The sequence below is a fragment of the Corvus brachyrhynchos genome, unplaced genomic scaffold, assembly GCF_000691975.1.
Source record: "Corvus brachyrhynchos isolate BGI_N302 unplaced genomic scaffold, ASM69197v1 scaffold209, whole genome shotgun sequence".
Lineage (NCBI taxonomy): Eukaryota > Metazoa > Chordata > Aves > Passeriformes > Corvidae > Corvus > Corvus brachyrhynchos.
This window is the reverse complement of record NW_008246056.1, coordinates 2941066-2964745: the sequence shown is the minus strand read 5'-3', so window position 1 is coordinate 2964745 and position 23680 is coordinate 2941066. Positions and strand designations below refer to the sequence as shown.

At 40.3% G+C, this 23680-nt stretch overlaps 1 protein-coding gene across 2 annotated transcripts in view; it reads left to right on the top strand.

The window, feature by feature from the left end:
- The window catches only part of SCUBE1 (signal peptide, CUB domain and EGF like domain containing 1), a 191737-nt gene that overhangs the window by 134840 nt on the left and 33217 nt on the right, over positions 1–23680 (top strand). For both annotated transcript variants that reach the window (XM_017745824.1, XM_017745823.1), the window contains one exon: positions 9305–9427. In XM_017745824.1, coding sequence (XP_017601313.1) covers positions 9305–9427 — 123 coding nt within the window. The remainder of the gene's footprint in view (positions 1–9304; positions 9428–23680) is intronic.

Genomic DNA, 23680 nt, shown 5'->3' with positions numbered 1-23680 from the left:
AAAACATAACAGCATCCAGCAGGCAGCTGTAGCAGCTCAGTAGAAAGCTCTGTGTCTTGTCCAGTAAGAGAACCACAACCATCTGGGCCAGCACTGCTGCCCTGGAAGCAGCTGTTTCAAAACTTTCTAAGACTGGGAGGTGACTCAAAATTAGGTTCCTACTTTTTTTCCCCACTTCTTTAAAGCAAGCGGGGAGTTGACTGTTGGTGTGTGATAAGAGAGGTGAGAGAGTATCTGAGCAAGGAGAAGGCTCAGCAGAGTTGGTGGTAAAACCATAAATAGTGGAAGAGATGTTGGAGAGGGAAAAAGCTGCTGGTTACCAGCAGAAAGTGAGTGAATGAGTGGGACTTGAGGGAGGAAAAGACGGAGAAAGCTCTTGGTGGAAGGTGGAAGTGGTCAGAAGCCTAGTGTGGGGACCAGAAAAGATGAGCAATTGGACACTGACTGAGGAGTATGTATGTTACTGTTTGATTTAGAGACATAATTGATTCAGGCTTTCATAGAGACATTTGAAGTTCCACAGTGATGAAAAATCAAATGATAAACCCATGATTTTTTAATTAAAAAAAAAAAAGGGAATGCAAGTTTTAGATACCAACACTGTTGAAAATTTGTCAGAAAGAAGCAAATGGAATGGAAAAAAAAGAGAGAGAGAGTGGAGAGCAGAATCCTTCTAATTGCTGCTGCAAATTTATCTAACCCAGAATATGTGTGAAACTTTCACTGCCCCTTCCCTGTTTTTAAGGGAATTGCCATTTAGGTTTTCAGTTGGGCCTTGGGTTTGGGGCTTTTTTGGCTCAAAGAGATACAATTCATTTGTCTGCTGTAGACTTGTTCATGACAGACAAATATAATATAACAAATTATCTTCCATTAAAAAATTGCAGACTTGGGTCAGCTGCCATGTAACTCATTCTGTTTCATTCCCTCCCAAGGGTTCCATCTATCCCCACAAAATAAATTCATGTGTACTAAGTTAGGGTTTTTTTCATGACTAGGCAATATCCCTGTTCCCTAGAAACTTGCAGTTGTTATTTGTCTTCGTGAACCTCCCCTTTGAAAATGCCAAATCCTTTAAATTAATGCTTCAGAGGGTCATATTTTGCATTTCAGTTGTTGAAAAGACCTTGCATTTATTCAACAATATAAAGCCCCCTGAGGATCAACAAGCATGGTATATTATGGAAAAGTGTGCTGTGCTTTCTGTGACTTGGGAGTTGATTACTCACATAATCATAGCTCCCAACACTCAAAACTTGCAGTATTTTTTTCATTCTTTTATCATTGCCTTTTTCATCATAAAATACAGCTCTTTTTTTTTAATATGACTAGATCCTGCTCTCAGTGATGGGTCTCTCTTCCCTGGTACAGAGCAGATCCCTGGTTGGTTGAAGCAGTGTCTTCAAAAAATTTGGAGGGTTAATTTTTGGTCAGCATCCAAATTTCTTTGATTCATTAAGAGCTATTAAAATTATCATGGGCTAATTGTATTCAAGTGCCCCTTTCAGAAGGAGTAACTTTATTCCAGGAAACCTAACACAGTTTCACTGGGATTTTAGGGAGAGCATCAGTACCTTTAACTGTCCTTAATACCCATTTTATTTGATTAAACAAACACTTTCCTTGAAGCAAACTGAGATTCTTGGAAATAAGCACAGAGCTTTCCTGAGCAGATAATAATTCCAAGGGGGTAAATGAAAACAACCATGAGTAAATGTAAATTGAGTTAATACACTAAATCTAGGGATTCTTGTATCTTGGTCCAGTAGTGCAGTTAGCTCACTTGCCCCTTTGCTCTCCATTCAGCCTATATGGAAAAATTAAATAGAGTAAGAGCCAGGCCTTGTTTTTAGTGACACCTAGCAGAGAGAAAATGCCCAGGGATGTCAGCCCCACAATTTTGTCTGATTTACTCCTTAAGAAACACTGAATTGACTCTTTTATTCTTGTTATTAACCTGCAGCAGCCCATTTAGTTCTTCTGCCTCAGCTCCTCCCGCATAAACATTACACATCGAGTTATTCTGGTGGCAGTGGCTGTGTGAATAATTACATTACACACGGAATTATTCTGGTGGTAGTGGCTGTGTGAATAATTAAGGTAGGCAAGCAGTCAGCCCAATGTATTTGCACAATTTTCTCCCACTGTTTTACCCACAGCCTCCAGCTCTGCCTGTCCTCACTCACATGGCCACAGGTACAGCCAAGTTTCCCAGAATTTGATGTCCTGTAGTTTCCACATGCTCTGTAAAAAACAGAGAGACATTCTTTGGTGTCCCCAAGTACACATGGGAGATTTAACAGCACACTCATTTCTTCCTCTCCAGTGTTTTATAAGAGCATTTTGACTGACAAAAGCGTTTTGACTGATAAAATTATACAGGAGGAGGAAAGTAGTTTTATTTCCTGGGATTTCTGTGAGGTTTATCTGTTCTTTTGGCTGGGAGGCCGTGGGGAGGAGGGGTAGTTCTAGCATTTAGCTCAGCCTAGACAGTAAAAGACTATCAGTCTGTATCTTTATGTCTCCAGTGCCCTTCACATTCTGGTGTCACAGCCTCAGACAGCTTGCACTGTTTGGGTTCATAGCATTGCACTAACATGTTTTTAAGTTTAGAAAAGAATTCAGTGTTCAGCAAAATTTTTAAATGAAAATCCTTTCTTTTCACATTAGATTTAGTAAATCCCTTCCCTTTTACAAATGAGAAATCTGGGCCTAACCTATTATGACAGCATTTCTGAGTTTTTCACCTGCAAAGGTTTTTGTGTTTTATAAATCTAATTAACTGTAATAAGAAAATAATAGGACATAATGTTTGTTTTACAAGGTGATTGATCTCTTGGCAGCCTGGCAGACTCTTTTATTGATTGGTTGGTGGATAATGTCAGAGTGGATATGTCCTGGAGGAGAATAGCTGACACCTAAATCCATATGTGACAGATTACCATCTGTGTTGGAAGACAGGTTTCTTCGTGAAATTGCGAAGATAACAGGTGAAAATTGAGAAAGTGACATGAGGGAAATGTGTTAAAACCTGCCTCAACCTTTCCATGCTCTAAGAGCATTTACACAAAGCTCTCTATTTTGTGGGCAGCCTGTTTTCAGGATGAGGGAGATTAAATTTTAATTACACTCATTCCTGTCTGCCCAGTCTAGATTTAATCCTGTTAATTAGGAAAATGCCTTGTCCCACAACCTAGCTATAAAGCTAATTAAACAGAGAGTCTTCATTTGCTACTTAGTGGAACTTCAGTTCCAGATAGTCAGTAATGACTATCATACGTTACAGTTAATTAGCACTGTGGGAGGGAAAATGAGGATGTTGTTGAAGCACAGAACTCAAATTAGAGGTGCTATAATATATGCTTTATTTCATTTTGTAGCTATCTGATGCAGGCGAGTCACACACTATCCTACCTGCCTCAGTTTCACATTTGTTAAAGAAGAATTAATTAAATGTATCTCTCCTGCAGAAGTGTTGTGTAGGTTTAATGTAAGGAAGATAATAAGCTGCTGGCCTTTGAAATCCTCAAGTAGAAGGCACTGCATAAACAGAATTACTCCTCCCTGAAACGTGAGAGGCAGGGAACTGTGCAGTTTCAGGTAGAGTGGTGGAACAGCAATTGTACCTCCTAAAGTAAACATGGCCCTAACAGTCCTGCAGACATTCACAAAATCTTCCAGTGCAAAGTGCTACCAGCATGGAACCTGCTGCTGGATCAAACCATTCCGAAGCCCAGACCAGAAATTAAAAACAACTGTAATTTGACTTAAAAATTTTGACAGCAAATGACTTGGATTCATAACACCTTGTTCAATAATAGTGCATTTTAAAGTATTGGTCCTGAAAATACCGAGTGACAATTGCCAATCCCCAATTTTTAAGATGAGGTAAAGCAGGGAAGTGTTACACCTTGCCCAAATGTTGGATAAATCCATTGCAAAACTGGAACTAGGACTTGCAGCTCCCTGGAAACTAACCACACAACAGCTGGCTTGATGCTTCTGGATGGAACAGCAGAGCCTGTGTTCTACGTTTATTTAGATTTTCTCATAGCGGCACTGATTCAATGAATCTGGGGATTTGAAATTATCTTTCTGCCTTATATCCCTGGCATGCATTTAAGATGCTATGGAATATTACTTTTGAGTATTGCAAGTGGAGCCTGGTAGCTTATGCTTACCTTAATCCTGAGTTTACAAGTTTAATTGAGAAGTGGCAGGCAAATATCAAAATAATTTCAGTCTGAGCATTGGTGGCTCTGTAATATTTGTGATGTAGAACAGCATGCAGTACAAGGTGTTTTGTGCAAGCCTATCCGGATTGGCACCCCAGGGTAACCTGCTGAGTTGTACACTGGGCTTGGATTCAAGTGTGGATGAGTTAGTTTGTTTTTCTGTTCCTCTATTTCCCCACCTCTGGCGTGGGGTTAAAAAGTTTTGTGGCTGCTTTATAAAGTACTTTGTGGTCTGTGTGCATCAGGGAACTAATATCTGTGTCAACAAGGCAACACTAGTTCCAGTTTTTAGGGGACGATGGTGATTTGTAAAACCATGAGAAAGAACAAGGAAAGAAAAGCAAGGAAAAATAAGGAAATCAGGGAATAAAAAGAACTAGCGAACCAGCCCACCTTGAAGAAAATATATTTATATTGATGTCCACTATACACTGGTAATAGCATTACTAATTCCAACATGCTGGCTTTCATTATTAAAACCAAGAAGGTTATAAAGTTTCTGTAATTATTTTAGGTTGATCTGGGAGTATATTATTTTCCTGGAGCTAGGTAGCATTTTAAATCTGCAAAGGATTAGACGGACACAATCAGTTCAAATATTTGTCCAGCCATCGAAAGGAGGATCCTCACTTCCGCCTCTGATGAGGCTCTGGAAATCTCCATCTCCATCATTGTTCAACAGCTAAGTGCAGATTGCATGTTGATTACCCTTTCAGTTGCCTTTAAGCAGCTTATGTGAAATGTTAAGTTCTAAGTTACCTAAAATCCCTACTTTTTAATTTGTTCCCTGGGTTGTATGCAGTGAGGCAAATCTCTGTGGGTTTATATGTGCACACACAAGTGCATACATGCACCCTGATCAGAACAGCTCCTTCCAAACATGCATTACACTGAGCAGAGCTTCAAAAAGTGTAAGTGGAACGGGAGCAGGCATTCCCATTAACCTTCAAAGATCATGAAAAGAAAAATAACAGTCTGCCTGCTTAGCCGAGTCAAATTGTAGCTGCGCAACTTAGCACAAAGTCTCTGAGTTCCTATACTTCTATTTAAAGCTGAAGAGCTTTATTTAAAGCTGATTCCACTGCCTCCCTCACATTTTGAGATCCTCAGAAAAAATAATACTATATATTATTATTATTACTATTATATTATTTATATTATATTATATTGTATTATATTATATTTACAAACCCACGGGTTGTTTCTGGGTTCACACAGATGCACAGCTTTTGTGATGGTGTTGCTGAGCTCCATCTCCAGACAAATATTTGCAATTGGGTTTTTTTCCCTTCAAATATTAGAACTTTAAAGAAGGTGTTAGCTTCCTTGTTGCAAATCTTATCTTTGCTTTTGTTTGTAATTAATTGCATGGGAATTGAAGGAACCATTTTCAGAGCTAACAGGAGGCTTGAGTGCTGAGTTGGCTGTTACACCATACCTTCACCTGACAGTTTTGACCATAATTTTTAATGCTTCTGTGGCTTCTCATTGGCCTGTATTTTCATATCTGCACATATCCCGATTGTACTTGCCACATCCTTTGGTATTTTGTAGCAGATCATCAACTTGTATGAGCAAGGTATCATTTAACAATATTCAGTTACTGTATTAGGAGAAATCCCTTGGGATTTTATTGCCAATGCACTGCAAGCCCATCAGACCTCCTAGTCTGAAATGACTCTCACAGTATCATCAGGGCATTTTATGTACAGCCCCCATGGAGGAATAGAGTTCTTTCCATCCTTTTGTGTTCCTGAGGATAAAGGGCAGCAGAGCCTGTGGGAAGTTGGAGCTATTCTTCTGCAGCCTGCATCATAAGGAGCCACTTGAGAACTATGTTTGAAGACAGCAGGTTTATGACTGCTCCACAGACGGTCCCAATAATAGTAGGGGAATATTTGACTAAATAATGTCCAAGCTGGTAGAGACACCACAATGGGTTTCCACTGTGTATTTTTCCCCTGCATGAGAGGCAGACATGCTTGCCCCTCTGAGAAGTTCAAAGAGGCACTTGACAAAGTTGGGTACCAGTGAGTTTAAAGATGCATGGGGCCTCACCTTCTCACACAGTGGAATATTTCTCATAACACAAGTTATTTATAGCCAAGGAAATAAAAATAGTGGGGATACAGACTTTTTGCAATTTCTCTGAACCAGTTAGACGTGATACATACAGTTGGATATTGCTCTCTTCCAAGTAAAATGCAGCAATGTACTGCTCTCCACAGAGTGAAATAATTTTTACATGCCTTGTCAGTCTTGCTATGGCCATGGAAAGAAATACAGTGAAAGCAGAGACTGGCACTGTTTATGTTATTTAGAATGTTTTTGCAGCTAACAGTTTTGACCTCTATTCTGTTTTGATGGTTCCTGTTTCAAAAGGTCATGTCATGTTTTCCAGTTAGAAGAAATGAATAAATACTTTCTTTTCCTGTGGACTCTCCCAGGTTTTACCCAGATCCTGGTTCAGAATTATTCCAAAGAATTGCTGGTGTAAAGTTAATATGCTTCATTGTCAGTGGAATTACAGTTATTAACAGCCTAAAATCTACACTCTGATGTCATCAGGGTTTCATTTTTGCCCCTTATGGTCGTGAGAGACCCTGAAAAGAGATTGGAATTTGGAATTTAACATGTGAAATCCAGGGGCCATCATTTAAAACATCAATCGTTACTCCAGAATGGTGTTTGACAGGCTGCAAGTAATTTTGACTTCTCTCAGGCAGCAGAGTAGCCCGAAGGTCATATTGTTCTTATCACTGGTAAAAGATATCTTCTTCATGATGGATGACTGTTCTGTGTGTTTACAATGCATAATGTATTAGTAATTTTAATTCACAATTCCATTTACCCCACAGTTTTGTCAGGGCAAGCTGAACTGTAGTTAGGTACACCTGTGCTGTGCAGAAGGATGGGACCTTTTGTGGTGATCCATCCTAAGGCCCACACCACAGTCCCAGCTGCACATTAGAGAGCTGTCAGGAATCACTTCTACCAAAGGAAATGCCAGGCTGCAGGAACTGGGCCAAAAATTCTTGTGTTTTCACTGCCATCTTGACCTGTGCAGATGATCACAGCTGAAACCAAAAGGGTTGCTGCCTCCAGCCTCATGGTATTACAGAGAGTGACCCTCAGTGTGTTCTTCATCAGATTTATCAGGTTGGGAGCCCAGGGTTTTCTGCTGTTGGCCAGCCAAATGCCAGAACTGGAGCACTGCAGACAACAAACAGACTCCTGATTTTGGAGCACTTTGGGAACTTCATTACCCAAGACACAAAGATTTGAGCTGGCTTTGTGCAAAGCATTCAGGGCGTTCCACAGCTGCTGCCTACAATTTACCCTCATTCTTTTAATTGGATTGAATGCAAAAGCCACTCCTCTGCAGAACCAGACACAAAAGTAATGAGCAGAGGTATTAGTTCAGAGGGTCTGAGAACAGATTTCCTATCTCCCTGCCTTAACTGCAATTCATAAGAAAACCTTTATAACAATATACATTGTTCTTGCTTATTTGAGTCCTGGACATATTTCTGTCAGGTTATGTGTAACAAAGTGCTGTTTAGAAATGATGGCTGAATTTGCCTCTCAGCTGTTAGAGTTTTTAGATTTACCACCTCACTCCTCTTGCTGCTGTTTATATTTTACATGCAGAAATGTGGTAAGTGCCATGCCACTTTCCCATGTTGGAATCATATGTTTCCAAAAATGGACTAATTACTTTCACTAAGAATCCTCCTAAATTCAAATAATTTTTAAAACACACCCTTCATTCACTATCATCTTGATGGTTTTGATAAATTTCCATCTCCATATGTTAGACCTTTTGGCATTTAGATTTGCATTTTTCAAGATTTGCTCTTTAAATGGCCAGCTGTTACCTCAAAGTTTCAAAGCTCTTATAGCAAGAAGCTTTTCAAAAGAAAACATCACTCTCCATTTAGTTTCCTGAAAGATCTTGTTTTCAATTCCAGAAGTGGGCAGCCAAGGCTCAATGTCATATTACTTCTTCACTGTATGTATTCATAAAAAGAGCTATTTTTTGGCACTGCTCTTCTCCTGAAAAAAAGTAAAAGTACTTTTTTTTTCCTTTTTCGAATAAACATGGATCCATGGTTTTATAATCAAGGAAGGATGGAAAGATGCCCTGTATTTCAAATGAGGGGTTTTTGCCTGTTATATACTTACTGCACAACCTTTTATGGATTAGAAAAGGGATTGGTCATTCCCAGTTCTTCAAGACCTTTGGGAGAAGTTAAAAGGGGCACGAAGTAGAATCATCAGTATGAAATTCAGAACAGAGGTTCTACCAAGTTCATCAGTCCACTTCGTCATCATTATTTGAAGTAAGAGCCATTGATCCTGTCCTTCATACATATATATATACTTCTATATATATATATATATATACATGGCTTTCAAATAAAGGCAATAGGTGCTCTGCCTTCAGAATAACTGAAGAAGCAACCTTCACGTGTACTCACAGTTAGTTCCTTTTCTGCTACACCAAGTGAAAAAAGTTTGACACATGAAAAGAGGTGACACTGTGTGCCACCGTGCCACTGAATAATCAGCAAAATAGCATATAATGCTCATTCTGAAAAAATGTATCCTTGCATTTGTTTGTGTAAGGGTAATAGAAGCATTTCTTCAGAATTCAAGTGTCTTTTACTTCATGTTTGTTATTATTTCAATTTTTCATGTGTTCTTATGTTTTGATAGTTCCTATACAAGGTAAAAGATTCACATCTTTCACAGGTTGAAGTCTGCTGTCAGGCAGAGCACTCCATCTACAGAGAAACTTCCCTGAATGTTCCCTAACACCAAAGTACCTCAGCTTGGGTCATCTGTTGGTTCCAGTTCTGAGAGAAATACCTCTGTCTCCTGAACAGCTCAGCCCATAGCTCTCCTTGTAAGCCTTGTGAGATAGGTCTGGGAAGGGACACATCTGATCAGCCTGGTTCCCAACAGGGACAGCAGCCTCCTTGGGGATCTGAGTATATTCCTGTATTTCTGCCCTAAATGACTGAATTTCTGTCATGAACTAAATTTTTGCTGTTCATTCTTTGCAGATATTGATGAGTGTTTGGTAAACAATGGTGGCTGTGACCATTTCTGCCGAAACACAGTTGGCAGCTTTGAGTGCAGCTGCCAGAAAGGCTATAAACTGCTCACAGATGAAAGGACCTGCCAAGGTAATGCCTCATTAACCTTACTCCTCATGTAATGAGGATGTCATTTCCAGTGGATTTTTTTTGTTGTTTTTATACTTAAGTCATTTGTACTGCAGGTTTTAATTGTACTGTTATAGGAAGTAAGGTTAGAAAATGACTGTGAGATTTCTGTTTTCTGAGGTGGGATTAGAAGGTTATTGGAAATGTCTTGTTTCAATGTTTTTTGTAGTAGGAATGCCAGTGTCCTGTTGAAGTGTAAAAATCCAAGTGGCATAGTGGAATAGCCTCAGGCAAAGAGTCTTATGTTCAAATCCTCTCATTTGCTATGATCTGAATGGGACAGAGGCTTATCTTATGTAGACCAGAGTCATTTAAAGTAACTGACTGTAATACAGCGTTTGCAAGATTTAAACTAAAAAAAAAGGATTTAATTTGTGAGCTCACCTTTTCCTGAGAGAAACTGTTTATGAAGGGATAATGGTGGCATTTTGTGGGAATGAAGTGTGTTTTATATCGTTTCCTGTGCGTGTCATGATTTGTTATCTAAGTCATCTGATGTTATGTATTCTATGGCTAATTAAAAGCGTAGCCATTTCCAAGTACTGACCCTGTACCTTTGGAGAAATGACATTTAAACTCTGTAGCTTTACCTTTTAAAAAACTCCTGGAAAAGGCTAGAAAGATGAGCATGCATCAATAGAGAGAGAAAGGGAAGGATGAAGTATTCAATTAAATTAAAATTTTATGCAGAAATTGCTGTTTTATTAATACATGATTGTTTGCATGGGTTTTGAATAAGTAAAAGTTATGAAGTCCAAAACAGCATTAGTATTTTAGAGTTTCTTTGTTTATCTGCAATAGAGAAACCACGATCTTAAGATATATGTGTCATTCAAAATTTTTCCATTGCTTCTCATTGGTACTTCCATCCATCATTTGAGAAGCCACCTCCACCCTGACTGTGTGATTAGGCACAAAGGAGTTAGTGAAAGGTTGGCTTCAAGCTGGGCAGGATGGAAAGAGCTGAGATTAGCCCAGCTAGTGCAACATGATTCAGCAGAAATAACACGTTAGGATCATGTCAGACACGGGGAAGTTGCCAGGTTTTGATTTACCTGCTAAAAACAGGGACAGAATATTAAAAAGAAACGTTCTCTTCATGATGTATTTAGAGATGGTTGGGAAGACCTTGTTCATGAATTTCATGTGTGATGACATGCTCTCACTGTGGTATCAGTCAGAGGTTTCACCACTGAACTGAATGTTATTACAGCAGGGAAAAACTCTGGAAAAGTTAGGCAAGAGCTGGTGCAGAATTTACTTGTTCATTATGCAGAGGGTTAATAGTAGGCTTTAAAAGCTCCCTGTAAATGATCAGTTTTCTGTGGTGATAGTGAGAATCTAGAAGCAGCTCTGTAAATACTGTTAAGTGAGTTTTGTTTCGTCACGAGCCAGAGCTGCAGAATGAGAGAGTTACCAGTAACAATACACACCATGCAAGGGCTAAAGTAGTAGCTGATCTTCTCCCCCTCACGTGATCAGACATGGAAGTATAACCATGATCTGGCCATCCTGCTTTTCCCACTGTCAGTGACGAAGGGCAGGCACTCAGTCTTGCCTCTACATGATACATTGACTGATAAACTGTGGTTTATCTGTTGCTGTAGCAGATAGATTAGTGCAAGCCCAGAGAGTTTTTGGGCTGGACAAGTTCCTTCATCCCAGAAACTCTGGTTCTTCGTACCATGAAATGGGGAGGACAAAGTCATTTCCTGTTTAAAGTCTGAGGTATTTGGGCCCCAGCAAACATGGTGTGATGCCTGCTTTGTGGAGGGATCACTGTGATAATTTAGTTCCTGCCTGGTGCTTAAGGTGATAATTGGTGACTCAAGCAGTCAGTAAGCCTGCTAATAAAAAGAGAAGGAAAGTGAATATAGAGCAAGAAATCACCGATGTATGAATCACCTGCACTTGGCTTCTTCCGCTGCAAGAAGAATATAGTCAGGGTGGTTATAGTTATTAATACCAGGTCTGTCAGGAAAATGTGGTTTGGGGTTAGTGACTCTTCTGGGATATAAATCATCCACATTTTGGTTTTTGTAACAGCCGGTCAACGCTGACCGTAAAACATTAATGAGAGATTCAGGGAAATTTATTTTAGGCATATTAGCCTTTCCAGTGAGTGAAACAGAACAGTCTAATTTCTGTTTATAAAAGATGTTGTTGTTCATGTTACATCTGTTGTTTTGACTCATAATAGAATTTCCATGATTTATGATCTTTCTGTCAACACTGCCCTTCTCTTCTGGTTTTCATTTTTTAAAATAAAGATTTCTTTCAGTAACTAATCAACATGTTTACAAAACACTCATTTAGGACCTTAGAAATCTGCATTGTTTGGGACTGGGTCCTATTTAGTTCAAGTGGCCTCCCCAGTGTATAGAGCATTCATCTCCAAACATGTTCATCATTAATATCAGCACAAGGCAGTTCTACATATTTCAGTATAAAATTCCTTCATATTCCCAGTGAAATTCTGAAGTTGTCACGCCTCACCTAATTTCCTTCATTTTATTGTAGACCTCAGAGCTGACTTTGAGAGTACAGGGAAATTGTATCAGTCGCAGACTTTGTTCTGGTTGTTTGCAGAGCTCCCACCCCGGTCATACCAAGTGCCTTCCCCACATTCATGCTCTCTGTGAAGAGGAAAGTATTTCTCTTTCAGTTTTCAGGCAGGAAGGGTGAAGCCAAGTACAGCAGCTTGCCTAAATGCCTAAGATTACACATATAAATGCTTGAACTGCCCAGAGAATAAACCTCCAGTTTTTGTGAATCTGCCCCTGCTATTTTGCCCATTACAAGGTATTCTTTTTCTCTTGTGTTTGTGCTCATATCCTGATATGAGAATTCCTTGATTTTTCAGGAACTCTGGAGCTTGGTGCTCTCTTGGTGCCACCCTGCATTTTGAGTGCTTGTATGAGCAGCCCTAGCCATTGGAAAGAGCCTTAAAATGTTCTGCATTTGTCTGTTTGCAGCTAAACCATTTTTAGCCCTGGCTGCAAAGAAAACCATTGTCAATCACAGATTACTTCTGCTAGGGAGTGGTTCTCACGCTGTGGCTCCTTGTTAGACAAGGAGAATGTGGGGGGGTTCCCTTCCTTTCCCCTCCCCTGCATTCCAGCCATTTAAAAGGAAACTTATTTGTAACCCAGAAGGTGAAGAATCCATACTGCCCTGCCAGTAATATTGTGGAGACTGATACTGTTTTCCCAGAGTCTCTTTTTTCACACAGACTTAAAAATAGATTTTTTTTTTGCCCCCTTTGACAGGGAAATCACTGTATGACAATACCAAACCCATCTATTGTGTATTACTTTAATTGATCCCTTAAGTCTAAAGTATTGTAAATTCTTCGGTGCAGGAAGAAGCAGTTGGATCTGTTTGTATAAACCTAGCAAAAGAGGTCTGCATCTCCTTTGAACATGTAGTAAAAATAACATAGCTATATTATAGCAAGGAGAGCTTGTGTTTGTAACCTTTTTGGTAATTAATAGAAGGACAACAACTCAGATCAGTTCTAGAATGACATCAGCAACAAGCAAGCAGGCAAGACTTGCTGCAATGAAATAAAGCTGCAGTGAATGTGTGTAAGCTCAGACATAATTACCTTAATCCTCAGCCAGTATGAGTTTTAGAGCCAGTTAACTTAATTGCTTATTCAGTTTCTGTTTGTTGTGCAGTGATCTCGAAAAAAAATCAACAATAAGCAGTCTCTCTGCTCTGCTCAAGTTCAAGCTTCATTAAGCACCCAGAAAAATGTGCGAAATTCTGTCGTAAATAATTTTGTCTTCCTGCTCTAGGAATTGCTTTTTGCAAAGCACAACTGTGAGAGACAGCACACACTTTGCTACAAATGTCTCCAGGGAGTGGCAGAGATAGAAAGATGCATTACCTTGAGGAAAAAAAAAAAGTGCTTTTAGTGGGAACATCCAGTGATCAACATGTAATATTTTGGGATGCTAAATCCACACTCACCCTCTGCCTCTCACCACCTCAGTTCAAAAAAGAGACAAATCTTCCTACTCTGAGGCATTTAAACTTTTGCAGGGGGCAAAAGCTCAAGGCATTTGCATCATTCTGGTCCACTTACAGTCTCCAGAGTAGGCTTTAAGTGGGGTTTGATGATATCACAGACATGATAAAGTCTGCTCTAGTTGCCTTCTCTCCAGCCATTTGAATTGATACAGCCACTGTAATAAAAGGAGATGACTGTCCACCAGGGAACAGTACCTCCAGGGCATGTGGAATACCTGCACGGGCCATCTGGCTTTTTTGGGCCTTCTTTAAGGCCATAGGTGACCGCATTTTTTATTTGCTTTGAAGTATTGCCTGTTTGACTGTTGGTTATTCTTTACTACCTTCCTACCAGACTTTAAACAAATGCAGTTGACCCTTTTGTAGGCAGGCACTGGAACACAGGGTCTCACAGTCTGCTGTTGATAGTGCTGGTGTCTGTCTAAAGGAGATTCAGTGATGCATGTTTCTACAATAGGAAATCCCAAACAGAATTTGCCCGATTGCTTCATGAATAATTGAATTTTTCCGATTTTCTATGGGCACTTTTTGCTAGATTTGGATAGCTGCAAAACTCTCCAGTAGAGCTCCAAGTACAGCTGATTTGAGGTGGTTTTTGCTCTCACTGCAAGACATGAGCATTTACACCATCATATTTGATATTTGTACTTTTCTTTCATTTAAAACAAATGTGCTTCTTGTGTCCCTCTGTACCTCAGCTACTCAGCTTCACTTCCAGACCAAGTATTCCTCAAGACTTGATGCTCGTGGAATGGGGCAGCTGGAAGTAGTGGCTAGAGCAGTGATGCTGTGAGCAGATATTGAAGCAGTTTCCTTAGTAACTGGCAGCATTTTGCAGTGCTGTCCTGCAATACACCTCAAACCTTGTCCAGCTCTGGATTTTTTGTTTCCTGGGGTTTTTTTGGTTTGGTTTTTGTTTTAAGTCTCTGCATATCTGTTACTAGAGGGATGCTTTACATAGGGCTTCCAATGCCTAGTGTCAGGAGAAGCCTTCTTTCATCCCAGAATGAGAGAAAGAAAAGTAACACCTTGAAAAACACAGTAGTTGTCTGCGATCCAAGGATCCTGCAGGCGTGGTCTTGAAACATTGCCCTATTAACTGGGTAGGTAATCACATCTCATAATGCCCATAATTGAACTTATTGTACGAAATACGCACTATTTGCCTTCCCAGGGTAAGATTTGGATCTCCCAGCACGGTATCTCCATTTTGAAAATGGGTATGAAATGAGGGATTAATCATACAGGGGAGGACAAATAGAAAGTGTTTGTGGGAATTTTTTTGGCCTAAAGAAGCCCATAAAGATTAGCTACAAAGATCTCATTATACTCTTCTGTCTGGAACTATTGATGATAAATGTGGATGTAGAGGACCAGTTTAATCCCAAATAAATCAGTGTATCCACACCAGCAGCACTGAATCTCCAGCCATGTTTTACAGAGAGTAACCAAATTAAGAACTAAAAAATAGCCAAAGAGGTTTCCACCCTTGGGTTACATGACAGTGACCTGTCACTCACATTTGATCATGTAACCCAACAAAGCAACGGGCCTTGTCCTAATCACATATCCAGGATGAGGATACAGCCCTTGCATTGATTTATACAGGACACAATCACTCATCTAAGGTAACAAAACACATCAGAGCATAGAAGTCAGGGCTGGAGCATCTGGCCCCTCAGATTCAATGTATCAGCATGGGTTGGCCAACTTTCCAGTGAAAAGGGGTGGAAAGTTGCATTGTTGGTCTACCCCCTCTCCTTCCTCTTCTTCCCCCATTAAATACATAGAAAAGCAAGTGTTCGATAAAAATAACATTGTTTAGCCTTCCTCTTCTTTCCAAAGTGGCAATAACATAGAGCTTCACAGACAGATGAGGTGGCATAAAGAGGGCACCAGCAGAAATTTTACTGCCTGGAGTGGGGTTTTGTCTTAATATTTAAAATAAACTTTTAGCTGAACCCTCATACTCAGAGGTTGTCACCCTCATGGTCAGGACTGAAGAGTAATGGGTGGAGAGCACTAGGAAGCCATGAGGCTCTGCTGCCTGTGTCCTGGGGAGGGAGGTGGCAATGGGGATCCCACAGAGAGTGTTTGCTGTCGGGAGTGAGGAGCAAGCAGGTTTCCATGTCCCCTCATTGTCTTTTGCCTGAGATTGCATGTGCATTTGCTGTAATTTGAGGTCTTCAGCAGTCAGAGAAAATATTCATTTTGCTCTCACGTACATCAAAGAGAAGGCTACTGTACTGAGCAGAGTTACAGTGCTGTCACACTGAAGGAACCTGCTGGTCCTTGTTACCTTGTACCACTGGAACGGGGTGATTCAGTGCCCGTGCAGAGGTGGTTAATGAGAGGGAGGGATGGAGGGACTCAGGCCATTCCCCTATCAACATTCATTTCTGTGATACACTTGAAGGAGAGGGATCCTGCCTAGATGCACTCATACACCCATCCACATCGGACAGATGTGCCCTAACATATAAAATACATTGGCTTGTTACAGGCTGATTTTCATCCAGTCCAGCTGAGTCTGGTCCAAGTGTGTTTTAATTGTGTGAAGTCTTCATATATAGACAACAGTGCTGGTTCAGCTGCCAGGGCAGTGTAGCTCAGGAACCAGACAGTGATGCTCTGGAGGAGATACTTGTGGAAATCAGACTAGCTCAGAGAAAGAAAATTGGGGATGAGTTCCCTGTCACTGATGATGTTCATTCCCTACGCAGATTTTCTCTATGGCATTCTGCACCACTGAGCCTTACAAAAATATCTCGCTTATGACAAGCACCATATTGCTTCTCGCATCAAGATTAAAAAATACTCCACTGGGTAAGCAACATGTTACACTGTCAATGAAAGGAATACTTCTCAAATCCTTTCTGTTACACTGGGTGTCAGTGAGACTGTGAATATTGGTACAGTCTGCCTCTGTGAGAAAAAAGGGTTGCAAGATCATACCCAGAAACAATAAATGCCCCAGGTATGAAGTAAAAACATCTCTAGCCAGTACAAGTTTGTTTGCCAAGTGATAGTATCTGCAGTGTTGGTTGTAGCAATTAAGTCTGCTGAAACATGAAAACAAACACATCCCTCCACCTCCGGTTCTCCCCTCTGCAGCAGTGTTTTCATAAGTTAAAGGGGAATGTTCTTTGGTTGCTGCTTCTTGGAAGGCATATTAAACCTCACAATCTAGGCTTTAAATCACTTTCTAATACAATGAGGCCTAATGTGGAGAGGGCAGATGGGACAGATTATTCCACTTCTGTTTTCCCATGAAGCTTCTGACACAGGCTACTGTTGGAAGTTAGATAGTAGATTAGTTTGACCTCAGGTCTCATTCAGTATGGTAGCTCTTGTACTGTTAAACTCTATAAAGTATGCTGCTATCAAATTGCTTTTTACTGCTCTGTCTGGCCCCCTCCTGTTGATGATGTGTGTGGGAAGCCAAGCAAAACGTTCCATTAGTGTTTAGAAAGAGAATTTGAGATATATTTTTCAGTTGATGTTGTAGGATTTATGACTTGTATAATGCAGAAATTACTTTACTGGACTGGAATCATGTTATGTATTAATGAATTACCAGGATATGAGTCAGCCTTGGAATAGTTTGAGCAGGAAGGTAGCATTCTTCCACAAACAATAATCTCTTGATAAATCGTGCTGAAAGCTGTAATTCAATAGGAATTGTTTTTAAAGAGAATCAGAGAAAGACTATATGTGTATATCTATTCTCCACTACTGCACATTAATGCCATATTACTGCCCTCAAGCATTTAGTTACACTGATTATGGTCAGACAGCCTTTACCCTGAGTGCTAAACAGAATTGCAATAAAATGACAACTCTATCCCAAATATTAAAAAGAGTTTCATTTTTCTGTGCTTGCATCTACATTCCTGGGCCCTCTAAAAGTGCTCTGGTTTGCTTATTTCCTTCTAATGAGAATAAAAGCCCAACCTGTTGAAACAAAGGAGTGTGATTTTCTTCTGTTAGCCATGTTATGAACTGCTACTCCTTGTTTTGCTAACTTGGAGATGAGACCTCAGTTACAACAGGTGAAATAAAACCAAAAATCTAAGCTCAAATACTGAGTCAGTGGAATGGAGGAGTGTCTTCTGGGGTTTTGCTGGGTGGAGGATTTTTGATGCATATTTGCAAACCATAGTGTTGGTGTTTTCAGAGGGATACCTGCCAGGACTCTGCAGAGGCCAGCCTTTCTGGGCAGGGTTTTTAAGCAAGCCTTTGAGGCAGAGCCAGAGAACAGCAATTCTTGTGTATATTCAGTGGTCCCTTGACTTCAGCAACAACTTGAAGTAAGCTGGGAATGCACAGGTCCACAGGAGGTGAAAGGAAGTGCTGCATTTGAGTTCTCAGCTGAAAACTGAAACTGTGTTGTTGTACTTGCTCTTCAGCCCTGTCAAGTAACACCAGGCATGTTTTCACCCAGACTAGTCCCTTGTTCCTTCCAGAAGTCTCACTAGCAGCTCCTACTAAAGGGTGATGGAGACAACACCTTAGCAAAGCGAACAGTTTCCTCTTTTCAAAAATACGGCTAAAAATCAAATGTATTGCAGGATGGGGGGAATATTTCTTCCTTGACGCAGAAGGCATAAAGCCTTTATTATGTTCTCCTCAGGCTGTTAGGCTGCTCTTACAGAGTTGCTGTATAAATAGTGGCTTGAGCAGAGTGCACACGAGTAAACATGTTTATGTTTGTAGGAAAACAAATAAACCTGCCTGAAGTTTCTTTTAATGCACTTCTCTTGATATATGGCTTCTCCTACCCCCAAGCTCTTGACGAAGTAGCACAGTTTATTCCTATAATAGCAGTGGATAACTCAGCTTGCCTTTGCCTTGGGAAATGATTGATACTGGAAAATTATACATTTGCTTATAAAATTTTGGCAATGTCTTGATAAAAGTACTTATTTTCTTTAAAAAAAATGGGAAAAAGTATTAACTTTAATTGCATTTTAGATTGTCCTAGCAAAACAATGGTGGGAGGATAAATGTAATAGGAGCCAAAGCCAATTGCCTCCTGCTGGGTTCCCAAGATTAACAAAGGAACCTGAGCACAACAAAGCTCTCAAGTAATGGAGAGGGATGGGGAGGCGCTAGGACAGGTGAGCATAGGCCCAAGAGCAAGGATAATGTCTGGGAAGTCTAAGTATTGACACAACTTCTGTCTCCAATTTCAAGATGTTCAAGAATGAAAATTAGGCTTTTGCCTTTTTGTTCACAGTTATCTCTTTCACTTCATGTCACAGCAGATTCAGCCCTCAAAGCCTGGAGGACCTTGTGTTGCTGGGAAGTGGTTGTGTCCAATTGTCACATAGAGAAATACAAATTGGCTCAAGAGGATCTTTATTTTCATACCATAAATACTTCTGTTTCAAAATCTTATGTCAAAGACAATCTGTACGTAATGTGAGGAAGCTATAAAGCATATAAGTTCAGTGTCAGAGATGTGTTGAGGATGGTGGTGCAGTCATGAGTAGATTTTGTAGTTCCTATGATCTGCCAAAATGCTTAGCTTAACTCATTTCCTATTGATTTTAACAGTAATAGGTTGTAAAAATGAGTAATACTGTTAAGTGTACTTAGGCATTTTTTAATACTATTAGCTTTGGTTGTTAGAAGATAATGGTGCTTTACTCAGGTTCAGATCCCTATAGTGCATTTTTATATGTTTTAAAAATCGTTTGGAAATCCTTTTATAAGTTGTTATTCACAAAGATAGCAGCAAGGAGTAAAAGCAGGATGAGAGAACTGCCAGGAGCTTATGGTGAGGTTAAGTGTGATGTTCTCAACAGAGAAAAGCAGTACCAATTTGAAATCTTCTCTTACAAATGCCTTTATAGAACACCTCCCTAGGCTCACTTTGTGCCTGTGACCTTGGACAGATTTACTAATTTTATACCATTGTGTCTAGTTATTAGTAGGTTTTTCCCATGTTCCATGAGAGACCAGGCAAACTTTCTTACCTGCAAAAAAAAAAAAAACCCTTTCTTTTTTTAACTTCTCTATTTGAAAGTATCTGCAGAGCTGTCTCTGGTGGCCAGCATTGGTTTTCTCATTCTTCTCCCTACTAGAACAGCTGACCAAATTCAGAATTGAGCTTTGCTGAAGAATCAGAAGAAGAGGGAAACTTGGCTTGACACTTGAGACCAGGCACCTTTTCCTCCTCAGCAGTCACATGGGGAAAGTTGACACTGCTGTTCCCCAACTCTGCTTGCAGGACTGAGATTTAGCAAGTAGTTTTGCTCAATTGTGTTTAAAATATTAGAAGAAATTATCTGCCAAAATTGAATTTATCAAGTAATCCTCTACCATTATTCTGTTTTTAAGTTTGGTGCTGCCCCCAAAAATAGCAGATGGTAGGGTCTTCCATACTGCTGCAGGGAAACATATCAGAAATCCTTCTTTTTGTCCAACAGCAGAGAAATAATAATGTCATAATAATGGTGGTGATAATGATGATGTATTTCACTATAGAAATGTAAAAAAGCCTGGTCCACATCCTATCACCTACAGTCAAAGAAACCCCCAAAGACCCCAAAGTTGGCTGCCAATTTTTGCCTGGCTGAAATTGCCAGATCCTGCAGTTCCCATCCAAAAGCATAAATCTTCCTGCCCCTTGGGCAAAGCTCTTGGTGATCCAAAAGCAAGCAAATCCATGGCTGATGCATGAGGCAGAACAAAACCATAGTGCCTGGGAGCAGACTTGGCTCTGCAGTGCTGACAGGAAGAGGAATGTGTGGTGGTCCCTTGGCTTGGCACACATGTTAGGGGGAGCACACACGTGTTAAGGGAATAGGTGTTTGCTGCAGTGAGATGTTGTTCCACAGCTCCATTTCTGCAGACTCAGAGTAAGTCCTGAGGGAAGCTTGTGGAAGAGAAGGAGCTTGTGCATTCTGTGTGGAAGAAAAACTAAATATGGAATTTTTGAAAGAAACTGAAAAGAGAAGGGAAAATTAATTTGTTGTTACGTGAGATCACATAAAGCTCACTTGGAAGAGTTCCTAAAGAAAAGATTGTGTCTGTGGAGAGGGAGCAAAGAATTTAGGCATACAATTTTATTGCCAAGTCTCGTTTTTTACCTGCTTTCTGTTTGTTTTCAAACCCCAGAGATAGCACAGTGGTTCACAGAAAGTGCAACTGGTCTCTTTTGATAAGGTCTGATACCAGAGATAAAGGAAACAAGCTGCCATTTACCTTTAAAGACCTTCCCAAATGTGCTGTCTTGTTCTTCCTAAAAGCAGTTCCCTTTGCTTTAACTTCGAGGTAAATAGTGGGAAACCAGTTGCTGTGATGTTAATGAGGGTGATGAGTTTGCTGGGTGAAGAGTGGTCCCCTTGGTGCTTAGCATCAAAGAAGGATCTGCCTACTGCAGTTCCTCGAACACTGAAGGGGCCAGTGAAAGATTGCTGTCTTTTAAACTGAGGTGAATTCACAGGAATTAATAGAGGCAGCCAGCCAGCCCAAGGGAACTGCTTCATGTGAATCCTTCCTGCTTTCTTGTGTGTAACCTCAGGCCCAAGAAAATAATACGAGAAATCTAAAAAGAGATACCTGCTTATTCCTGAAAGGATCAGGTATGCACTGCACTTTTTAAGATAAATTATTTGGCCTTTACAAAATTTAGCAGTTAAAAAGGATCACACCAATTTGAGCTCTAAAAGTTAAGCTGATGGAAAAGACTAAGGGATCAGTTCAGGAAAACAACTAGGCAATCCATTCTGGGACAGGGATGCTTCTGGAGGTTACCAAGCAAAATGCTAGAGGCTGCTTAAGTACAGGAGGTTGGACTAAATGAGTATGAGTGTTTAATGCTGGCATTGAATACACTCATTCTATCAAAATAAACGTCCAGTTTCTGGGTTATGTCTTGGAAGACATTCTTCAATTTCAGACATGTAGCAGAAGTGTGAGAACACACAGTAAAAGGAGAAAACAGTGATGCCCAGACATTCTTAGAGCAAAACAAGAGTATCTAAAATGATCAGACCAAAATGATAAACAACAGAGACAGCTGTAGTTCCCTAAACTGCATTTGCACCAGAGCTGTATGGAGTGTCAATACTGCATTTGGTACTGTATGAAGACAGAGAAGGATGTGGCCTGTCCTAAGAGTGACAGCCTCAGGAGCAGAGATAGGGGGTTATTGAGCTTACTGTGGGTACAGATAAGCTGGGAGGAGGATGAAAACAAGCTGTTTCCAGGATCTCGATATACTGAATAAAAACATACAGACAGGATCCTGAGGCTGTGAGGTAGAATTAGGTAGATGATAATGTTTGTCCTTAGTACAGCTCTATACTGTGTGCCTATCCCTGAAGCTAAGTAACAGTCACTTTGCTGTGTACTGCTGAATTCTTGAAACACCTCAGTAGGATGGTTACATAATAAGTCACAGGTTTCTAATTATTTATTGACTCTGTCTCAAACATATATTGGAGTTTTCTTTTGCTGTTTATATACATTTATTTGTTTTACTACCTCTTCGCGTTCTAACAAATCATCTCTAATAAAAAGCACATTTCCTTGCAAGCAGAATCAATTTCCTTCAGAAGTCTTTCAGTCCCTGATTAGTGGGTTACATTTGGTCTTCACTAATCACATACTTAAATGTGAGCAATAAAGTTCTTAAATAAATAAATGCTTTGGTCCAAGTCAACATTAGTTATAATGGACAGTTTCCCACTCAAATTTCTGAAATACAAGATGAGACTGTCCTACCTGGGCACTTAGATTCCCATTAAAATACAGCAATTAATGCCAGATCTGGTTTTTTTCTGCAGGCCATTGGGTATGTTATTAACAATTAAGTCTCAGCAGCAAGATGACTTGATTGCAACTCAGTAATGCAATGAGAAGTCTAAATGGGTGTGGGTTTTCAATTACTTTTAAAGGCCTGGAGTTATGGCTATTTTTTCCCCTTTTGTGTTAGCCTGCTCCAGAAGCACTCAGTGGGAAGGTAATGAAGTAGAAGATTTGTACATTACTACATCTTTCCCTGCTTCCTTTTCATTGGTTTTATTATTGTAGGCTTTGAAACTTAAGGAGAAGTTAGCTATGAGCCATTCCTCCTGGTCAGGGTTGGCTGTGTATTACAGAGCTACATTCTCACATGGAGGATGCATTTTTACTAACTGTGAACAGGGCTAAGCCACAGTGGATCAAAAAACGTGAGATGTGGTGGAAACCCCGTCACATGGCTGCTGTAGCAAAACAATGCCTTCCCAGCATTGAATTTAAACCACCATTTGTTGGAGAACGTAGCTTGAATCATGACTCCCTGTGGTGCAGCAACCACTCAGATTAAGATATGTGGTTTCCCTAATGTCTGTCAAATATTGTTGGAAACCAGGCTGGCTCGGCTGTGAGGTGAACAACATTACATGGGTGGTATCAGTTCCCCGCAGAAATTGGAGGTGGGGGGAGGAGAAGACAGAATATAACTTTCAGCCAAAATACATACAAAAAAAGCATTAGTGTTTATTTTAAAAACATCATGTAACACTTCTTTAGAGTTTCTATGTATGTGTGCTTAATGAATGAGAACAAGGAAAGGCTCTGTTTCTCAGAGGAGCCGATAACTTGGAAGCTGAGAAAGGTGAACACAAAACATTCTGACTAACCTTGAGTTTGGCTTGTGTGCATGGCCTGGGGTGCTCCACACTGAGTCCACATTTGGCTTGGGGGTTAAAAATAAACCAGGGCTGTGTGAGATGGACAAAACAGAACTATATCTTGTGGGCCTTTGCATGAGGAGAATGTGGCCTTGTTAGGAGATAACCCCAGTGCCCTGAGAGCGCCTTTGCTGTGCTCACTGCCCCGGGACACCTCAGCCTGGGGCTCACCCCCCACCAACGCCTGAATCTGAAACCCACGGATTCCTTGCCGTGAATGTTCTTCATAGCAGCCTGGGCAGCAGTTATGAGACAGATAAAAATCTTTGCTGCCATAATCAAGGAATACCTAAACTTCCTGAGAGGACTGGACTGTATGGACTCACGACTGTAATAGCACCTTCAAGTATTGCTGTAATACCAAAACTTACCATTTTTGACTGATCTACCAGCGTTCAGGGTGTCGTGAGTCTCTTCTACCAATGAAGGAGTTGATGGTAGAGATAGATATTTCCTTTTGTTTTTATTGTACATTCCATTTCTAAGTAAA